Consider the following 21,762-nt stretch of genomic DNA (forward strand, 5'->3'; position numbering starts at 1 on the left):
ATGAGACTGATGCGGGGACTTAGTGCATTTCACCAGCCCATTAGGGCATCCACTGCTAAGGACTTTTTTTTGTCTTTTAAGATTTTATTTATTGATTCATGAGAGACACAGAGAGAGTCAGAAACATAGGGAGAGGGAAAAGCAGACTCCATGTAGGAAGCCCAATGTGGGACTCGATCCTGGAACTCTAGGATCACACCCTGAGCTGAAGGCAGACGCTCAACCACTGAGCCACCCAGGCATCCCTGCTAAGGACTTTCTTGTGTGGATGGTTTCAATTAAGCTCCAAAGTTCAAATAAATTTAGATCGACAGGACTCTAGATTAAACACAACCTTCCAAACACTGAATTATTTTAGACTCCCAAGAAACAGCTCATGATGTGAGAGATTTCATTCAGCTTCTAAGGCTAAACAAGAACATTTTTTTCCTATTTTATTAAAAAAAAATCCTCATCAATCTCTGGATGATGACAACTGATTATATATGGACAAGAAACTTGCTTCTATTGTACTACTTTAATAATATCTAAGATTCCTACAGTCACTTAGAATCTGAAAGCACATTTCCACATGTTATCTCACTTGATCCTCGAAATAATCCCACAAAGGAGGCATTAACATTATTTTACATGTAAGAAATGGAGGCTCGGAAAAGGTAGATGGTTTATTGTAGCACACTCCGGAGAGATGGAAGTGGACAGGACCTCCGCCGAGGCTGCACAGGTGGGTGTCTCATGGCCTGCTGTATGGATGGATTCCGGGTTTGGGTCTATAGCAGCTCTCAAGCCAGACCTCAAACTCAGGAGCCTAACGTTCTTGTGCAGAGAACCGGTTTCCAAGAGATCATTTGCCTCTAATTTTCATGAGCGCCAGTGGCTTTGCTCAGTTAAAAGGAATCCACGGATACACAGGAGAATCATACTCGACGCCAGTATTGCAGCCCACCTCCAAAATTCCACTGAAAATAAATGGTTATAAGCTGGGAAGGAGGTTCTCTGAGACATCTGGATGCTTCCCCTGAGTGCAAGGACCTGAGGGGAGCCACGGCCACCAGAATGCCCCGGAAGAACTGGATCAGGCTCGATGTGTCATCAGATGTTGCTGACCCGTGCGTATGATTAACCCTCATGCCCCTTCCGGACACTGGAAGCCCAGAGCTGCTCCCCCTGGTCTGCAGGAAAGGTCTGGTCCTGTGACCCTAGGCACTTCTCAACTTTATATATGGCTTTATGTGGCCAGCTCAAGTAGAGTCACCTCCTTTGATTGGGATTATGGTGATTAGTATGAAAACCACCAATTTGCTCGGTAGATTAGTTTACAAAACTTCTTTCTCATACTTTTTTTTTTGGCCTTCTCACAGTTTAGGAAATGGCCCATAAATAAACACATAACTAAATCAAATCTTAAGCCTGTCTCTGACTTGCACGGAACCACCGCCCCTCCATCCTAGTGTTCTCAAACTCTCTGCTGCTCTGGCAATCCACAGTAGGTGAACATCTATGTTCTCAATGGTCTTCCCTAGGCGTAACTTAAGTTTGGATAATATAACAGAAAATTAGAAGAGGGATAAATATAGTGAAAAGCACTATAAACCTTTTTGTTAAGCTACAGGGGTAGAGGCACATAAAAATAAAGCCACTGAAAAACACTAGGAAAAAAAAAATCTTTCACATAGAATTAGATTGTTTCAAGGGCGAGGTTTTCCAATGTTCTCGTATCTATGCAACATACCCAAGATGCAAAAGTATATTCTAGCTGTCTTAGCAAAAATGATCTTATTATTAACATAACAATATACAGGACTTACCACCTTCAATGTGTTAGTTGGGAATGTTACTCACAGTTCACTGCTTTTGACTTAGTTACCACAATTGTGGTCTCTTTTAACGGACATGCTGGTGGTATTATTCTTGCTTGCATGCAAGGTAGGAGTGGATTTCTTCATCTTCCCCTCTCTGTATTCCTAATTAAAAACTTACCCATGGGCAACATTTAAAAAAAAAAACACAACGGTAAAACAGAGTAACAGTAAAATCACAATGCACAAGCACAATCATTTGTGACTGCCACAGCTATTAACTACATAGCTGCTCCTGCCATTGATCTACTATTAGCTTTGGGGCAGGCAAGATAGACTGCAGCTACTTGCAACCTCTAACACAGTGGCTGTGACTCCACTCTGGTCTCTCTCACTCAGGAGAAACACTTGGTACACTTGCATGTAAGCTGGCGTTATAAAGGGATAAATCTGAATAAGCTCAAATTTATTCTTAAAAGTAAATCAGACTTGTGGTTTACAAATGTAACCTTGATAATAGATTGGAGAAGCTTGGGATCTGAGCCAGGACACCTAGCTAAAATCAGAGAAGTGGAGTGAGGGTTCTTTAGGGTGGGAGTCTGGCAAGTTGGAAAGCAGTGAAGGACAAGGGAGTTAAGAGAAAAACGATGCTGGGGAAAGCCCCTCTGAAATGGCTAACCTGGCCTGGGATGGGTAGAGAGGTCACAGAGAATTCAGAGCTAGAGATGCTGGAGGTGAAGCAGGTAGGGTGAATTCAGGCACCGGGGAATGGTGGCTGGAACACAGTCAGGAAGGAGGTTAAGTCTCTCTACCTGAAGAGAGGCAACTATTTGTTGGGTCATTATCACTGAGTCTAATACCTTGGGAATTCCAGAGCATGATGGTCACGGCTGCAGTCAAAAGGAAAGCGGTGAACCTGGCACTGAGTTCACTGAGAAAAGTGAAAGAACATTCCAGAAGATAAGGAGGAGGAAATAAGCAGAGAGCAGGCATTTGAAAGGGACCATTAAATGAAGGAAGCAGAAATATTCTCAAGAGGTGGCGGAGAGTAAGGTATGTGCTCTCCCTCTTCTTGGCCACTTGGGAGGAAATAGTCACTTTGGTCATAGAAGCTGAAAGGGATATGGTGTGGTCATTGGGGAGAAGGCCAAAGTTAGTTAATTGGAGGAGACAGGTGAGACCCAGGAAATGTGCACAGTATAGGTGCAGCACATCATGGTATACATGCAGCCCAATTCCACTGGCTTTTTCCAAACATTATGCGGCATAACTGAGCTCACAGTCACTAAAAGGCCCAGGCTTTTCCACACATAAACTACTGTTTTGTCAGCTCTCCTTGTGTGTGGCACATTTTGCTGCCCTAATTCAAATCAACAAATATTTATTGAATGGCCTGCCAAGTGCTAGGGATCTGAAACAGTCCTTGACCTCAGAGAGCACACAGTTTAGCTGGGGAGACAGATATGATAAGCAACGATTATAAGAATATTTGGCAAGTCTAGTACTGGAAGAGAATATAAGGGTCAGAAGCTACCCAGCATATTTTATATTTATCACCTAGCAAAATCTCATTATAGCTCATACTCAGAACAGTCTAGACAGTCTGTAATCTTGATTCTGTCATTTAACTTATGGACAATTTGCCAATATTTCAAATGTATTAAGCCTCAAGCAATAGGAAAAAAAAAACTTAAGAAAATTTTTAAGCAATGAGTGAGCCTTAAAATTAACACAATTAATGGATTTTTGATTGGCAAAACCTCAAAGGCCCTATCTAATTCGTAGAATCTCATCCTAAACACATTCTCCCCCTCTCTCTCACACACACAAATAATTGCAGCCTTTAAATAACCTGATATTTATTATATGAAGGGGAATTGGTTTTTGTTTTTTGAGATACAGACCCTCATATTTTAAAATATAATGTGAATCAAGTAATGATAGAACCTATCAAGTGAGAACCAAAAAACATGAAAAAAAATAATTTGTATATTATGGTTCCAGTTTTCTAAAGAAAAAAAAATTAAAACAGAACCTATGTTTGTGTATGTATAGAACAAACATCCAGGTGACTCTTACATTTTATTTTACATATTGCCATGAAGCTGTATTTTAATTATGAGTAGGTATTACTTTTGTAATCAAGAATAATCTGTGTGGGCATCTTAATGCAAAGACTATAGATGCTAGCTTATTTCACCTATGGTTCAAAAGTACCCTCCCACTTCCAAAGGAGATAGAGCCCTTGCTACTGGTCTTCCCTGTTCAACCTGCATCTAAAAACTAAAAATGTCTTCCTGGTACTAAGTACCACTGCAGTCTGCACCTCTGCTCACCTCGCCAACTCTCCTCTCACTAACATGCACCCTCCTGTATGGCCCAATCGGTCTCTGCATGTCCCAGGAGTCCTCCTTCTCTACGTTTACTCACTTCTGATACTCCTCCCACCCTGCATGGACTTCCACCATGTAAAACACACTCAGCCTTCAAGGCCCAGCCTGAGCCCCAGAAGCCTTCCATGACTCTTCAATTTCTTCTCCTCTCCTTGGCTGTAACTATTAAAATCCAAATGCACAATTTCTCACTTCACTCCATTCTGGTCTAACTTAACACTATCTGTGTATCTATCTATTAACTTAAGCTCCAAATCTCAGTCAATAATAAAAACTTGACTTTAGTTTCCTTTGGAAGATTCCAGGATCTCCAAACATTAAAAGAGGAGGCTGTCCGTTAGCCACTGTGGATCATGTGTGGATGTGCATTTCCACTATAAGAATGCCATGAGACGACACAAAGGTTAAGGGCACAAGCTTTGGATTCAGACAAGCTCTACCATACACACCCACACCCACATTTTGTGACAAGCTCATCATGTCACTCCTCAGGGTATCAGTTTCCTGCTCTATAAAATGAGACTAATAATTTGTATCCCTGACTCATCAGACATATTAAATCAGATAACAGATTTAAGGCAATCAGCAGAATTAAAAAAATAAAAATAATGGTAAATTTTATCCCTTAGGAATTAAACAAGAGACACAGAGAAACCCTTTATAACAAAACCAGAATGGATGACTTTCAAACTGGTCAAGGAGGAAAAAATAGCTAGCAATGCTAAAAAGCCAAGAACTAGATTAAGGGTTCTTTAGAAGGCCCTGTTGCTCGACTGGCTATCACTGCCACTTTGATGGAGGGCTCTCAGTGCATTAAAATAAAAGATGACATAAGGAGGGTGGCTTGCATGAGTCATCTAAGAATATTCTGTGTCCCTCAGGAAGCTGAAGAACCCAGCCCTGGGCTGACTTCTCGAAGAGCAGTGTACTGGTAAATAAAACCTTAGCTGGGCTCTGTACTCGCAGCCAAACATCTCCTTTGGGTCGACCTGATGGCTCTGAAACTGCTTGCAAAGTAAAGAGCCCCCGTGGCAGGAACTTATCCTTTCCTGGGCACAGACTACAAGGGAGTAAATCCAAGCAAAAAGCAAGCAGATCCTCCTGCCTAAACCTCTCGTGTCACTTTGGCTATTACTTACTTGGCCATTTTTTATTTAATCACCGCAATTGAGGTTTTTCTATAGAATATTATTTAGGATGATGAATGAGTTAACAGGAAAATGTATATATTATTTGGACATGCTTTCCTGGTCTGTATCATCAAAACTCATATAATTTATTTTTAAAAATAATAGTTGTTTCTAAAATATTATTTCTAGCATCTTCTTCCCATCTCTGCACTTGAAAAAAAAATCTTCTTCGCATACTTATTCTTGCTTGGGACATACGCTCTGCTGGATCCAGCAAGACTGTCCCAGGATCTCTACCTCTGAATCATGGCTCACTCAAGCTGGTCCCCCAAAATACAATACCTTTCTTTCTGCTTGTCTAAGTTCCTCTAGCACAGAACAGTATTTGAAAGCGAGGAGAGAACCTATAGAAAAGGATTTTTTAAGAAAATATTTTATTTATTTATTCACTAGAGACACAGAGAGAGCAAGAGAGGCAGAGGCACAGGCAGAAGGAGAAGCAGGCTCCATGCAGGGAGCCCGACGTGGGACTCGATCCCGGGTCTCCAGGATCACACCCTGGAGCGAAGGCGGCGCTAAACCGCTGTGCCACCGGGGCTGCCCGAAAACGATTTTTATATCAAATATAATTGGGCTAAAATATCTAGCTCTAGTTACAGAGAAAGAAAATTTGATAACAGCAATGAGAAGACTGGGGAAATTCTTTCTTTCCAAAAAGAACCGAAATGAATGTTTTAGATGATTTGACCAATCACAGAAAATATTTTCTGCCAAAGAATAAAACAGATTTCTTCTTTTAGTTACTTCCCACAACACAGGTTCTAGGAGACTTAAGGTAACATCTAAGCTGTCCACCAAAAGATGTAAAACTCAGACATGGAGTTATGAAGTAAACTCCAGTGTTGGAGGAACTAGCTCTGAATGAGTTCAGTAGTATATATATGCTTGTATTTCTGATGAACAAATGTTTTTCTTGGCATGAGAAGAGGGAGATGGGTTAGTTGACTAAGTTCCCAGGACACAGAAAGCTTACACTTGAAATGTTTTTTAATCCTTGGCACATGAAACTGTGGCTAATTCAAAAAGTCACAGAAATCTCAGGCAGGTGGGTTCTTTGGGAAGGATCTTTCACATGATACTCGACTTCGGGGTGGTGGTGATTCTGGAGGTTTCGTGTTTGCCACGGACACCAAGTTCTAACAGCTTAATGTCTGAATACCGCTGGGCATAGGACAGGAGATCCATCCGTACCAGTCTTATCACTGGAGACACAAACCTCTAAATCTTTTTAGTAGAAATGCCATTCTTCATAAAAAGCATGAAAATAAACTCTAGATCACATTTTAATGTAGAATTCTTAGGTCAAAACAGGAAGGTTAGTATTCTCTGGTCAGATCATTTTGTGACCAGAACCTACTAAAAATTATGGTCAAGCCATTAAAATTATGCCTTATATCCTATGCACTGGAAACTATGTACATCTTTGTACTTCACAATTATTCACTCTAGAGTCTCCACTGCATTATTGTCATTTTTAAAGAAACCACCTCTTCTTTCCTTCACCCCAAGAGAAATCTGATTGCAATTGGAACCTGTGTGGAAGGTCTGATGCCCTAGCAACTAATTGGATCCTCTTAAAGGTTGAATTTTATGTCTGACCTATTTAGAAATCTGAAAAGCTTCTCTTTGAAAAGCAGGCATCTCAGATCTTAATTTTTAAGTGTCAAGTACTGCTGCAGTCAAGGTTAAATGAGTTGATAGCTTGGCGCTAGACTCAACATAATTCTTAGAGAAGATTTTCTTTTAAGCTTAAATGTAATTCATGTGCTAATATTTTTAAACTCTATCTAATGCCCTACATTTCATATATGAAATAAAGAATATATTTAGGTCAAGTTACACTTTAAGTGGCATCTAGGAATATTCCGTGTTAAATATAAAGGTTGATAATGACATTTATTAAAGGCTGGGTTAATTTCATGGGTATTGCTGTAATCCCCTCCACCCACCCCCAGTTATCTAGGGCAGAGGTCAGTGACACACTGCCCATAAGCCAAATCTTGCCTTCCTTCCCTGTTTTTTTTTTTTGTACATAAAGTTTTATTGGAACACATCCACGTCCATTTATTTATATAGTATTCATGGCTGCTTTCACATTACAATGGCACAGCTGAGTAGCTCTAACAGAGACCGTATGGGTCACAAACCTGGCAATATTTTCTATCCGGCCCTTTCCAGAAAAAGTCTGCCAATCCCTGATTTATGTAGAAACTGACCAGCGTATGAATCTCATAAAAAAGAGTCTCCTCTAATCAATATATTACGTTAAAATCCCAGTGGGTACAATCTTGAGGTAGAATAGAAAATGTTCAGAACTCATTAAACCATGAGTTCTGTTGGTTGGTTTCATTCTACAGAGTTTCTCTGAATTTGGATTTCACTGCAACCGAACACTATTTCCCCCTGCCCCCCTCCCCAAAGATACGGAGAACAAACATTCCCCCTCGAGGGTCAATGGTTGTGTACACTTGGCTCTACCACCGGGTGACCACTTTAGTAATGCCACACCCCTCCAGCTCTACTCCACCCTGTCTCCTTCTGAGGGTTGGAAAGGTTTATACTCTGTTTCCACCTTCAGTCTCCCACCTCTACAGAAGGGCTTGTTATGCAGGGAACAATGACCATATTTAAAACACTTCATCAAGGTAGATCTTCTCTTCTTGGAGAACGTGTCAGAAAATTTCTGTTAAAGCAGTCTCTGAGGTTTCCTCTTTAGAATGTTTGCCTTTTGAACTTTACTTTTAAATGGAAATGAAATACATGTGCCCTCCTAACTTGGTTCTGCGGGGTTAAGTTAGACATAGAGACTCAACACAGGAATTGAAAATTGTGATGTCTCCAAGAAATCACTGGTCATTGAAAAGAAGTTAGTATTTCATATGTCCTTACATCTAACTGCTCCCATCAGAAAATCGGGGCAGAACCACTCGCATATCCACAAGTACAAACAGAGCCCTGAGAGGATCATGACTAGAAGAGTTACCAGAGTAGAGGGTTGGGCCAGTAAAAGTCAGTCTTCAGAGAAAGTGAAAGTCAGAGGCTTACAGACAGAAGCAGACAGGGAGGAAATCCTTCCAAGCTCCCAGGAGAGCCTATTCAAAGGCATGGGAGTGGAAATGAAGAAGTTAGATACTGAAGGCGGGGAGAGGTGGGTAGCTAGCACAGAGATAGTAGCACATCATCAGTATCTGCTAGCGAGGTCACTCTGGAATGGGGAGTGTGACCCAATGGTAAGTTCTCCATGCAATGCCCAGGACTTTGATATGACAAGTGCCTGGAGTTCTTTAGTGAGAGGTATCTGAGTAAAAACAGTGCTTCTCAAGCATTATTCTAGAGTTCAGAATAGAAAAGCTAACTGAAAAAATTCTAACAGAAAATCTCTTACTAACAGAAAAAATAAAATCACAAAGCTCCTTACAACATTTTCCTGCTGACCCGTAACAGCAAAGACTTCTCCACTGGGTGGACTGTATCCAGACCAATGTTGTAAAGAGAAAAGGGTATCACGACCAAAAGTTCGTGGCCTTCTCTCTAGGTCACTATCAGGGCATAGACGAAGAAACTGTGTTGCCCTCCTCCACCCAGGTGCCTGGTCTTAGCATCTCATTTTTGCTTTAAACGCACCACAGTAGCTACTTCCTAAAGCAGGCAATCCCATACAGCATCACTGGGTAGACAGAAGGAAGAAAATAATCTGTTCTTTGGGGGAAATTCAAGGAAGGAAAATAATGAAATGTCACCATTGGCTTGACTTCGTAGAAAGGATATATAGCTCAATTTTCAACGACATGGCCACTATCCATGTATCACAGAGCTTCAGAGACCTAACCAAACTTCATACTAAACCATGTTCTTCTCGTTTCTTGGTTATTTTATACAGGTGTGCATCTATGTGTTTTTCCATCCTGGAAGCAGAGACTTGGAAAAAAAGCGTGACAAAACCCAGTCCTCTATTTTCTATGGCAGAAGAAGGAATCCAGTAAACACAAACACAGCAGCACTTCCTTCTGTTGACAACCTTATGATTTCCCCTTAATGCATTGTTTAGAATAGCAATTACGTGTCACTTCCCATTATCCTACACACACAACCACCACCACACAGCCCTTGCTTTTCCTTCCAACAACCGATCGCAGAGAATATAGAAAGAATTCACATGCTGGTGGAACATGTCAAGATGGACAGCCCAGAGCCCAAGAGCTCTGTTTATGGACAGAACAGGTGTGTGGCCAGGCAGCTGGGGTGAAATCTCCCCTCCACCTTCTCAGCACCCCTCCCTTGCAGTGCTGGGCTCTGGGTTGGGAGGGAAAGCAGCTTTGGAAGAACCTTCTTTTTCAGCCTGTTTCCTCCTGCCAGAGAAGACTGGCTCGCTCTCAAGACTGCAAGCATTTGACCACTGCAAACAGCAGTGAGCATGTCAACTAGTTTTATTCACATCCCTCGCTAGGGAATCGGAAAGCCAAGGACACACTGGTGATTTCCCTGGTTTTATGGATCTCTACTCCCCCCAGGCCTGCAACACATTTTTGGGGCTTGTGTTCACAGTGTCCTGGCATCTGCAGTGTGGGAAACCCGAACTGAGAGCCAACAGCCCCAGAGCTTCTCCCTATTAAAATGTGCAATTGGATTTCACATGCGTGTTTCAAACACCATTCAAGGCATGATTTACAGGCTACTGTCTAGCCCCACAGCTGTTTTTTCATCCCCTAGACTTAGGCGTTTCTAGGAATCCACCACTCAGCTCCCCGGCAAATCGTCCTCCCCAATTCCAACCTCCTCAGTCCTTCCTGGGCACCCAAAGCTATGCAAGATCTACACTAAGGATTCAAGAAAATATTTATTGAACGAATAAACTATTATCCTTTCTACGGAACCATTTATTCATGAGAATAGCCCATTTGATGCCTTATTTCTGTTTACCCATCTTCGCATCAAGTTTTTTTTTTTTCATCAGATTAAACTCATCACTGCCGACCCATTGATAAAGGTTATTTATATACATTAAAAACAGCGCAGGTCCAAAGAGTTGCCACCCAGGGCTTTCACAGTTGCTGAATTTTTTCTAGGGATGAGAAAAGAAAACACTTTTATATATTGCCAGATATCTTCTTTGGTTGAATAGAGACAGACTGTCTGTGTTCAGCAGAGAGTGAACATCCTACCATTGTATTTCTCTGACCACTCACCCCAAGGTACTAATGTAGTCTCACTTCCAAGAATCTGAAATCACCCCCAAAAAGGTTAGACCTCAGGCTTAGGGTTATGGTTGGTTCAAAACCATGTTGACAGTATCTTCTAAATATCTGGCTTTAAGCTACTGGAGGACCAGAATGGTAGTGTATTTATTTATGATTCTTCTGTGCAGAGCACAGCTCTTGGCAGAGGATGGATTCAGACACAGTGAGCAGTCGGCAGGATTCCCTTGCCCTGTGACTGAGGCCCACCTTTTAAGGGAAGAGGACAAAGGCGGGGGGGGGGGGATGACACTGAGAGAAATGTCACAGGAAAAGTCATTGCTGGAAATAGTGTGGATGGATCAATTTCACCCAAATGGCTCTGCAAATGTAGCTTCCATTTCAGATGAAAGCGATTAATTAAAAATCATGTTAATAAAGATCTTACAATTTACATCAAATGACATTTTGCCCTTTGTTGCAGTATACCAATCTTTTCCAATGACCAGAATCTCAAGGTGCAAAGGGGATACCTGTCCATTTTCGCACGCTCTCACCGCCCCCCCCCACCCCGGCTCTGAGATTCAAAGTTTTCCAAGAAAACTTCCTTATCCTCCTTGAACTACTACTACACAACACTTGAGGAGATTCACTTTGTACAAGCCACAGTCACAATAACAGGCCTTCCTTGCTAAGCCAAAGTCCCTTAAGACAGGAATACTGGTAGGGAACTCTTGTGTTTCACATAGCATTTGATGGCTAGAAAGGCAAGGCCACCGAGTTCCTTAACTCAACAAAGGCAGCTTTAGTCTCGGGACTCCCCTTCCCTTCTCCTCCCAAAGCTGTGTCTTTACAGACCTCATGAAGGAAGATTAATCATTTACTCTTTGGATAATCTGATAATCAGACCATGTTGACATGCTGGGCTGTCAGGCCTGCAGGTTACCTGAAAAGGCTCTCCTTTTTTACATTAAAAATAACCCCAAATTCACACTTGTTACAAGTGGCTCCAAAGGCCGAAATCCCAACTGAAGAATAAAAATGGCAGCAATAAAATGACTCTTTATTAAATATCCACCATGCATCCGATGTCGTGTAGGGTGTTTGACACATGTGCCTTCTCTCCTTCACCTCTCAAGATAATCAGTGGAGGTAGTATTGTACTGCCCAGAAAAAATACAACTGGCATTAAAAGAAAATAGACTCAAAGCCAATCCTTTGTGCAAAAAAGCTCACGGACTTTCCTTCCAGTCCACTGTGCACCCACCCCCACCGCGAAGGGAACAGTAGACCTTGGGAACCGTGCATTCCCAGGCTGGGAAGAACTCAAGCTGGTAGGAGATGTCTGGTTATTGAAGGAGCATGAGGGGCAGGGAAGGGAGCAGCCCGGCGTCTTCCACATCCTGAGAATCTGCACGCATCCTCCTGTCCTAAGCACCTGATTCTGCAGTCCCCAGAGGTGAGCTGAGCCATCAAAACACTTTTGCTTCTTGGTCTGGTCAAAACAATAAGCTGTCCTCTTGCTCACTATGCCACACCTACAGCCTTCCCCCCCTACCCCACAGCTTTGGGTACATTGCCAGTGATGAGACCCCTCCATGGCTTTCTGTATTTCTGAATCTCCAAACCCGGGCAGTTAGACCCTCTTCCCACCTGGTGCTTTCTCAACATCCTTCGGCTATCGGAAATCACTAGTTACCCCTAAATTATCCTGTGACAGAATCAGACATACTTGCCCCACCCAACCCCTCTTTCTCCCTCCTCTGAATTCTGTGTAGCGTAACATGGCACCCCAGACACTTCACGCATATGTTTTTTTGGTTTTGCAGGTTATTTTTTTTTAGAGCAACACAGGATATAAATAAGTAACTAAATAAATAAATCGGCCTGGTATATCCCATTCCTTTTCTTGCTCACAACCACACAGAAGACTCCCAACGCTGGTCCACCCACAGGGAGTGTGCTTTCCGTAAGCACTGCCCACACGAGTCCAGCCTGACATTTCTGCATGGCGCCAGACACTCACCAAGGGTACCCCACCTTCCCACTCCCATTTCTATACTGTTGCGACCTTTCCCCATTTCTTCCTTCACTTGAACCGTCATGTTTTTGGATTCAACTTTCCTCCAGGAAGAATGACTGACAATGAATCCCAGCCCACCCCGACCTTCGGTGCTTAGCTATGGCCCCAAAGCCCAGTATTACCATTAGAGTCTTCCACTTCTTCGGCTGGGGTAGCTTTCTGGGAGGAGTGGTGAGCGTGTGAGGAGAGCAGACTGACGATCCGTGGCCTGGGGAGGGTCAGGGCTTTTCCGTGGACCTTGAGGGAGTGCTCCTTCAGCTGGCTGATTGTCATGGTGGAAAAGGAGCAGCAGGAACACTTGTAGGCATGCTCACCTGGAGGAAGATGGCAGTAAGGGGCAGAAGAGGAAAAAGAGGGGAGGAGAGACGGTGGGGGTGGGAAACAAAGTGACAGAGTTAATTCACGCCAGAGAAGCGCCTCTGAAGCGTCTTGGTCTGAGAAGCCTCCCAGACCAGTTACCGTCCATTCGCACACAACCACAATGGTCCTCTGGGACTCGAACTCCTCGAAGAGCTCCATTATCAAGTGACCTGCTCCCTTCTCATTTCATGCTCTACTTACAGGGAAGAGCCCTATGGACTGATTCCCCAACGAGGAGTGAAACCAAATGTCTACGGCCCCACCTTCAGAAAGGTTTCCCAGTCTCTCGTTCTCTCTCACTCTCCACTAGAAATGACCATGTCGGCTTTCGCTCAAGGATGTTTTTTTATCATCTGCAGAATACGATATGCTTAATTCTCACTCCAAGGGCCTATTGGTGGCTTTCCAAGCACAGACAACTAAGTGCAAACTCTGTTGTGTTATTTTCATCCTTTACGTCTTTGCTGACTATACACCTCCCTCCATTCCACACATCCTAGCTTTTGGTTTTTTTGGACCAGTTCACAAACCTCAGCATAAAACTCCACGCTCCTACTTAATCGTGCAGAAATGGGTAAAAATGAGTCATTTCTTTCACCAAGAGAGAGAGTTGTATATGTATAAATGTGTGTTAGCTCCCATATTCTTTGATAAGGACAGGTCAGTGAAAGTAGGCATTTTAATTTTAATTATTTTTATACCACTGAGACAAATGTGACCAAAGAGACTATGATTCACCTTTGCCCTATGTCAGCTGTTAAATGAACTGCATTTTAAAAAGCCAGGCTGTGAAATGGGCATGCTTATGTTGTTGTATAAACACTGGTTAGATCCACTCAGAAAGCAATTTTGCTTTTTATAACAACAGGCTTAGAACGCTCATGCTTGCAGCTCAGTATCTGCACTTCTCAGAGTTTATATTAAAAAAATATCCTTTGACACATAGGATTTCCAGCCATAAGGAAATGATTAAGTAATTGTGGACACATCCTCTCGATGAATGATCATTCATTAAAATAAATTCTTGAAGAGTTTGTAATCATAAAAAAACAAAACAAAATAAAATAGTGATACTCAGAAAAACAAACAGAAAGGCACAATATATTTTAGATTGGATTATAATCACAACTGTTAAAAATAATAATAGAGGAAATGGTTGAAGGGAAATGTTATCAAATGTTAACAGTGGTCTTTAGAGAATAAGATTATGGAGGACTGACTCTGTTTCTTCTTTCATTTCCAAATTTCCTCAAATGAGTGGAAGTTTTATCATTTTTTTTTGAGTGGAAGTTTTTTATCATTTTTTAAAAAATTTATGATAGTCACACACACACACACAGAGAGAGAGAGAGAGAGAGAGAGGCAGAGACACAGGCAGAGGGAGAAGCAGGCTCCATGCACCGGGAGCCGTGGGATTCGATGCCGGGTCTCCAGGATCGTGCCCTGGGCCAAAGGCAGGCGCCAAACCGCTGCGCCACCCAGGGATCCCCTTAACATTTCTTTTTAAGGTGAAATTGTAAAACCAGAGAAGAGAAGGGAAGTGGAGAAAAAAAAAAAAAGCAGCAGAAAGGACCTTTAGCAAGGAAAAATTATGTGGGCCAGTGACAATGAACTGTGACCACAGCTGCAGAGAAAAAGGTAAACCTCTGTCCCTGCTTTGATCCAGCTGGGATGGTTAGCTCCCTGCCACCTGGAAGATGACTAATGTTTTCACATGTGAGGTGAGCACAGCATCCCAAATTCTGCACTGAGCCTCCACTTTACCACCAGTGATCCTCAGAGCATGTACTGCCAAGAAAGTCTTGAAGAGAACCTTGAGTGATGCAACATCCGACAGACCAAGGAGGAAGGCAAGTTCAAAGTCAGATGACCTGAACTAGAACCTCAGTCAGTCCCCAACTGTGATCCAGGAGTCCGGATAATGTCAGTTTGTCAACAGTGGTATTTATTACTGTAATACATATGGATCTGTAGAATATTATTTATAATACAACATAGAATACATGTGCTAACATGTATTAGAGGCAGCCCGGATGGCTCAGCGTTTAGTGCTGCCTTTGGCCCAGGGCGTGATCCTGGGGACCCGGGATTGAGTCCCATGTCGGGCTCCCTGCATGGAGCCTGCTTCTCCCTCTGCCTGTGTCTCTGCCTCTCTCTCTCTCTCTCTCTGTGTGTCTCACGAATAAATAAATAAAAATCTTAAAAAAAAAAAAGCATGTATTAGTTATTGCATATAATACGATTGCCCTCCTTATTCCATTTTTTTTTTTTAAAAGAGAGAGGCAGAGACACAGACAGAGGAGAAGCAGGCTCCATGCAGGAAACCCGATGTGAGACTTGATCCTGGGACTCCAGGATCACCTGGGCTGAAGGCAGGTGCCAAACCACTGAGCCACCCAGGGATCCCCTCTTTATTCCATTTTAAAATGTTTTAATGCAAGCTGGCTGCATGAACCTGGTTGGGCAGTTGCAAGTAGCACAACCTGAGAGAGAATTCAAATCCAGATTATTTGATTTGTCTATGTGACTTTTACCCTTTAAAATAAAACAATGCATCTAGGATGGACAAGATGAGTCAAGAGTTTCGCAAAATGTATCAGCTTTCTCCAAGCCAAGCCACTCTCAGTGGCTAAACTCCACACCATGGACACCAAGTTTCCCAGGTGTGCAGAGAAACAAATTATACTGCTCCCTCCTCTCTTTCTGGATGCTTCCTTCTCGCCAACCAGCGAGCACAGTCCACATGGTCAGTTCAATGCCCCGGAGTCAGCAGGAAGCCTCCGGCACTCTCTTAAAGTCCTTCCCACAGGCCAAATCATTCACCCAACTTCCACTGCTGACTGCTTTTGACAAGGTGGAGACCTGTGAGAAACTGTCCAGGATGGTGTCCCAGTTGAATAGTTTACCATATGTACATGTTACAAAATACTGGTCTGAACCCTGAAGCCTCTTACTCTATAGCATTTAGTAGACTTTTCCTGAAAACACAAACATACTAAGAGACAAACAGAAGTCCCTAGAGCCAGTCTCCCTGTCCCACCTGCAGCCCAGTGGGGCTTGGGGCTGCTAGATGCCTTCAGTAGTTTCAATCCATTAAACCAGTTCAATAGGACCCAACATGACGAAACATGGGCAAAACCTCTGAGAAGGCCACTGGGTGCTGCGGAGTCCAGTGTGGCTGAGACCACCACGGAGAGGCCCCCAGACCGACTTCTCTGCATCACACCTCTTTCCTCTCTTGGCTGAGCTCTGATTTGCTACCTGCAAACACCCTCCATCATGTGCAAAAAGGAGAGAACAACAGTATCTTGTCAGGGATGAGGATGGAGGCTTTTGTTCTGAAGTTGAATTCTTAGTGAAAGGGTTATACAGCCTTGAACAGGTTCCTTCATGTTGAGTCTCTGTATTCTCTTCTGACACTGAGGGTGACACCACCACCTACCGTTTAGGACTGTCATGAGGATGAAATAGTGTGATGAACAGAACGTGCTCAGGCCACAGCCCGGTAGGTGAGGGTTGCTCATGAGATAAGCACAATGAGATGGAACCACAGAGTGACACAGACCAGCACAGCTCCTGGGCACTCAGGATCCAAAGTCATTTCTCATCTGCTGTATAGAAATGTATTTAAGGGCATCTCCTGAGAAATCTTACACAGCTTGAGGACTTTGTCCCTTTGAACTTCCTCAGGATTATAATTTTATTTTAGTTGGGGATTATCTTTAGTAGATACTCACAATTCATGTCTTTCCATTAGAAAGGCTGGACAATTTAGAAATTTCACTAAGAAACAAAACCCGTTAGTAGCACAAATCAACTATGACATGGATCAAGCTATTTTGGCTTTGGGTGATCATTTATTTTTTAATATATTTCTTCATTAGATTAAAATAGAAATGAACACACAATCATGTCAAGAATAACTTCTTCTCACGTGTGGCACAAGAGACTTTGAATTTCACTCAGGGAAGACCACTGGATTTCCAATTCAAGGACTCTGTGCATCAGGAAGGCTAACTCACCAGCATGAGCCTTGAGTATATGTGTTTTCAGCCGGCTGTTATAGGAGGACTTGAAGGAGCAGAGTTTGCACCGGAATGGTTTATGGTGTCCGTGGTGGGTTTGCATATGGCGATCCAAGCTTGATGTAGAAGAAAAATAAAAGAGAGAGAAAAAAACAACAGGATTAACAATTACATATATTTTCCCACTGCCCTTTCCCAGCAAACCCATTCCTAAACTGTTCAAAGTCATTGTTACTTTCCAGGGATGGCGCTTACCAAAAACAACGACAACGATGACAAGAGTGGTCATGCCTACTGGAGAGGGAGGGGAGGCTAAAAGGAAGGAAGAGATCAAGAGCCCTCTGGACTGAAAGACATGGCAGCGGGAATAGGTCATAGTAGACTCTCATTTTCCCTTCCCTAGAGACATGTATAATCGGAAGAGGGCGTCCAAAGAGAAAAGGTAAAATACCAAGTGCAAGTTTCCTGCCAAGTCAGCAAGGAGTATGTATCAAAGGGTCTCTCAACTTATTCCAAGAAAAAAACCAAACCACATAAGAATTAGAGAAACTTTGCATTTAAAAAGGGTTTTCTTTTTTAAATCTCCATTCTGCATTCCCGAAGAACACTCAGGAGGGGAAGGGAAGTTTCAAAGTAGTTGAGCTTTCAAAGTAGTTGAGCTACTTGCAACATGAAAATATGGAGGCAAAGTGCAGGTGCGTTTAAAAGAAGTCACGTGATCCAAAGGCCACTCATCCCTTCTGATAAACACAACCATGTTTGCTGTACCTCAGTCTTCCAGAGCAACTTACAAATAAGTTATTTAATTATGGTGAACGCCTAGTATTTCATAATAATTACTAGTCTAAAACAAATAATAAATCTACCAAACAAGGTGTGGGAAGAAGTTCTAATTTGAATCGGTACCCCAGAGAACTAGATTCCATTCTAAATGACTCATGTGGGAATGGTGCTGCTTACCATTTAAACATATAATGTTCTCCTGAGCTCCAAAGCAGCACTTTCAATTGCCTCCGGACATCTCCCTCTGGGTGTCCGTTAGCTTTCTTAAATTCAACTGGCCCTAAACAAAACCATCAGTTTTTCTTCTCCCCTCCAAAACAAATGCTCTTCCTCATTTCCTTGCTTCTGCAAAGGACACTACCGTCCTCAAGCCAACCAGACTGAACACCTAGGTATCATTTGTCCTCTACTTTGCCTCTCATCCCTCATCCCCTACATTAAGTTGATTTTTCCTAATCGTGAAGATCCTACTTCCTTCAACCATTCCCAAAGTTCCATCCTAACTTCTCAGCTCACCTACTACTACTGCCTCCTAGTTGGGTTTCTCCCACCGTTGTTTTTGTTTTCAACTCAAGAGCATAAGCTATGGAGTCAGACTACCTGGGATCAAATCCCAGCGACTGCTTATAAACCGCGTGGCCTGGGCAAGTTGCATAAACCTCACTTTTCTTATCCACAAATGGAGAGAGTAGTGGGACCACACCTCATAGGGCTGATTTAAGAATAAAATGAGGGGATCCCTGGGTGGCGCAGCGGTTTGGCGCCTGCCTTTGGCCCAGGGCGCGATCCCGGAGACCCGGGATCGAATCCCACATCGGGCTCCCGGTGCATGGAGCCTGCTTCTCCCTCTGCCTGTGTCTCTGCCTCTCTCTCTCTCTCTCTCTCTCTCTCTGTGACTATCATAAATAAAATTAAAAAAAAAAAAAGAATAAAATGAGATAATACTTGAAGGCACTTAGCACACCGGTGGACACATAGGAAGTCTCAATAAATGGCAGTGATTATGATGACTCTACTCATTTCAGAGTCTTCCTTTTCCCAATAATGTAAATGACAAAATATTAATTCCACATTCAAAGATTCCAAATATGGTCCCTACTCAAGTCTTCGAACTTTATCTTCCATTATTCTTTTACATGTAACTTAAAGATTAGTCAGACTAGACCGCTAGCTGCCCGCCCCCCCCCCCCCCCCGCCCCCGGATCCTCACGCTCTGTTCCACAGGTTTAGGCTCTCATCACTCCCTCCATGCTGTGCGTCCTGTCCAAACTAGCCAAGTCCTGTCTTCTGACTTTAAGACCTGACTCAAGCGCTCCCTACTCTGTAAAACCTTCCCAATTCTTCTACAGGGAGTATAACATTTCCCCTCTTTGAAACCTCACAGCATTTTATTGTTGTAGTTTCGAAAGGTACATGCCTTATTTTGCTCCATTTGTGTGCCTGCTGTATTTGTAACTCCACTGGCCCCTAAACTCCCTTAGCTCACTGACCATGGCCTCTTCATCTTTATACTCCCCTTTACATCCCCCACTAAGTCGCCACCACACTGCCGAGAACAGGGGTATCCATTCATTCACAACGATCTGTTGAGACTGCTGGGTACCAGACAGCAAGATAGATGCTGTGGAATAAATATACGTCTTAAGCTGATGGGAACTACACCAGCTTTACGTCAGTGCTCGGATCTGACGACAAAGATGACACATTAGGCTCCGTAGGATACAGGGTTTGTGTAACCCATCCTACTCTCTGTAAAAGCATTGCCTCCTCCGGCCTTTCAACAACTCGCTAGCACTTTATCTTTTTAAGAACCGAACAGCCCAACATTTGTTTGCAATTATCATAAAAATAAACAGCACGTCAGTCTTACAATCAGTCACTTCCATCCAAGACGGTGGCACACACATTATTGAACACGTATCTCTCTTACACAGCTCAAAGAAAAACGCAACCAAAGGCTGTTTCTTCTCCGAACCATCCCTCTTCCCGTTACCCCCAAAAGCCTGACATGATATTCTAAGTCTACAATCCCAATGCCCTGATGGGCCCGGGCAGTTCCTTCTCAACACCCCCGTTACTTCAAGCACTTCAAGGTCTTTTTAAAATATCATGCAATGAGAGAATAGTCACATGAGTGAATGGTCCTAATTTTACCTCCTTCGCCACTCAACTTCCCAAATGGAACTTTACTTCCTCAAACGACGATTAGGTCCTGGATGACCGTTTGACAGATATACCAGTAAATTCATCCACTTCCTGGTCTTGCCTTTTGTAAATCATAGCAGTGCATCCAAAATAGACAGCCCCCTTATTTTTTTTTTATTAAAGGTCTGTATGTGCCCAGTCTAATGTTAAGAGATCTTGGGCTCTTAGCCCCACTTCACAGATGAGATGACCGAGGCTCAAGGTGACAGAAGCAATTGCACGGCAGTTGCAAACCCTGAGCAGGGCTCACAGACCCCTCCAAACCTCCCCTGCTCTAGCTCAGCCACCTTCCACTATGACATCTCCCCATCACCCTCCCATGATCACGAGACAGCACTTACTTGTGCCTGAAAGCAGAAACAAAGGAGCAATACTGGCAGCTGTACTTGTCCTCGCGGGTAAACATGGCCAGGGCCAGATGGCTCCTCTCATGAGAACGCAGCCCCTGCATGGACATCAGGACTCTGTCACATTGACTACAATGGTATCCCCCCGGCCGGGTTTCATCCTCCAACATTCCATCAAGCAAGCAGTGTTCACCATCCACCCGGTCCACTAGGGTGCCACTGGCATCTTTGGCTGCTTCCAGTCCATCCAGGAACAAATGGGAAGGGTCTTCGGCCTCCTGCTAAGAGAACCACACACACACACATGCCCCACCAACAAAATAAATATCCATCATCATCGTCTCCAGCTCTCCTCCTCTCCCTTCATTCTCCCAAACTCATCAGCATTTCCTGGTAAAGCTTTCTCCCCTGCCTCTCCAGCTCCCCCTAGAGGAAGGGCAAGCCCGCCTGCCATCCTTCATGCAGTGTTGGTGATTTTAGAGCAACGTCTCCGGGCACAGGTCGCTACAGCCTGGGAAACACGAGACGGGCTCTCCCACCACGAAGACAGTTCACTCACTCATCTCCCATCTTAAAGAGAAGATTCAAACTGACACAAAGCAGGGTTAGGGTGACGGCTCAGAGAAAAGAAAGAAAAGGAGGAAGAGGGGAGGAAAAAGCAGAGTAGTGTGGGCATCTAGGAGCCATGGGCCATCCCTGGAAAAAGAAGGGAAGGGAAGGACCTTGCCGGCCGTGCTCCTCCCCACCCTGCCTGTGGTGACTCGGTCCATTGACCGAAGGCTGCCGGACGATCGACTGAAAAACTTAAGGAGCAGCCTGGTTTCAAGACACTCGTGTTTGGAGGTGACTCCTTGGGTTACTGATTACACATGAAGAGCTGCTCTGTCTCTCTCGAGCAATTCCAGGAAACAAGCCTGGGACACACCGAGGTGCCGTGGAAGAGGCTGACCGCCGCTGCCCCCGGGGGGCCACTGCTCGGCTGAGAGCCGGAGGCCTTCAGTCTTTACGTCCAGGAAAAGCAGAGACTTTACGTCCATGCTCCATGGGCAACACAGGACACCGGAGGGAGATGGGCAGATGGCAAAAATATATTCACATATCTAGGGAGAAGGAGCGGGGCCCTGAACTAACCAACGTCTCGGCTCAAAAATGAGTGCTTAGCCGTATCCTGGAAGGCAGGGATGGTGGCTCGGTTCCCAACAGTGGCCGCTCTTCGGATCACCATGTTCGGAACAGGGGGCGTCATCAGAGCCACGGGGAGGAGGGAAAGCACTGGTCAGCCACATACGGGGAAAGGGCATGAACGAGGCCAACCAGGTCAAGGGGTTCTCGGGCCTGCTGTGGTGTGAAGGCTTTCAGCTTTAGTTTTCACGTTTCTTACGCTCCTCAGAGGACCCAGAATA

General features: G+C 43.8%; 1 protein-coding gene across 8 annotated transcripts in view; it reads right to left on the reverse strand.

Annotated features, from left to right (window-relative positions):
• The window catches only part of ZNF462 (zinc finger protein 462), a 133,920-nt gene that overhangs the window by 50,740 nt on the left and 61,418 nt on the right, over nt 1–21,762 (reverse strand). For 5 of the 8 annotated variants that reach the window (XR_008661374.1, XR_008661375.1, XM_055301574.1 and 2 more), the window contains exons 5-7: nt 20,354–20,640; nt 17,022–17,140; nt 12,762–12,953 (exon numbers count right to left, since the gene is read on the reverse strand). Coding sequence is in view for 6 of the 8 variants with exons in the window: in XM_055301574.1 (XP_055157549.1) it covers nt 12,762–12,953; nt 17,022–17,140; nt 20,354–20,640 (598 nt within the window). In the remaining 2 variants the exon portion in view is untranslated. The remainder of the gene's footprint in view (nt 1–12,761; nt 12,954–17,021; nt 17,141–20,353; nt 20,641–21,762) is intronic. The other 3 variants (XM_055301579.1, XM_055301580.1, XM_055301577.1) reach the window with 2 other exon arrangements.

This window comes from Nyctereutes procyonoides, unplaced genomic scaffold, assembly GCF_905146905.1.
Source record: "Nyctereutes procyonoides isolate TBG_1078 unplaced genomic scaffold, NYPRO_anot_genome, whole genome shotgun sequence".
NCBI classification, from domain to species: domain Eukaryota; kingdom Metazoa; phylum Chordata; class Mammalia; order Carnivora; family Canidae; genus Nyctereutes; species Nyctereutes procyonoides.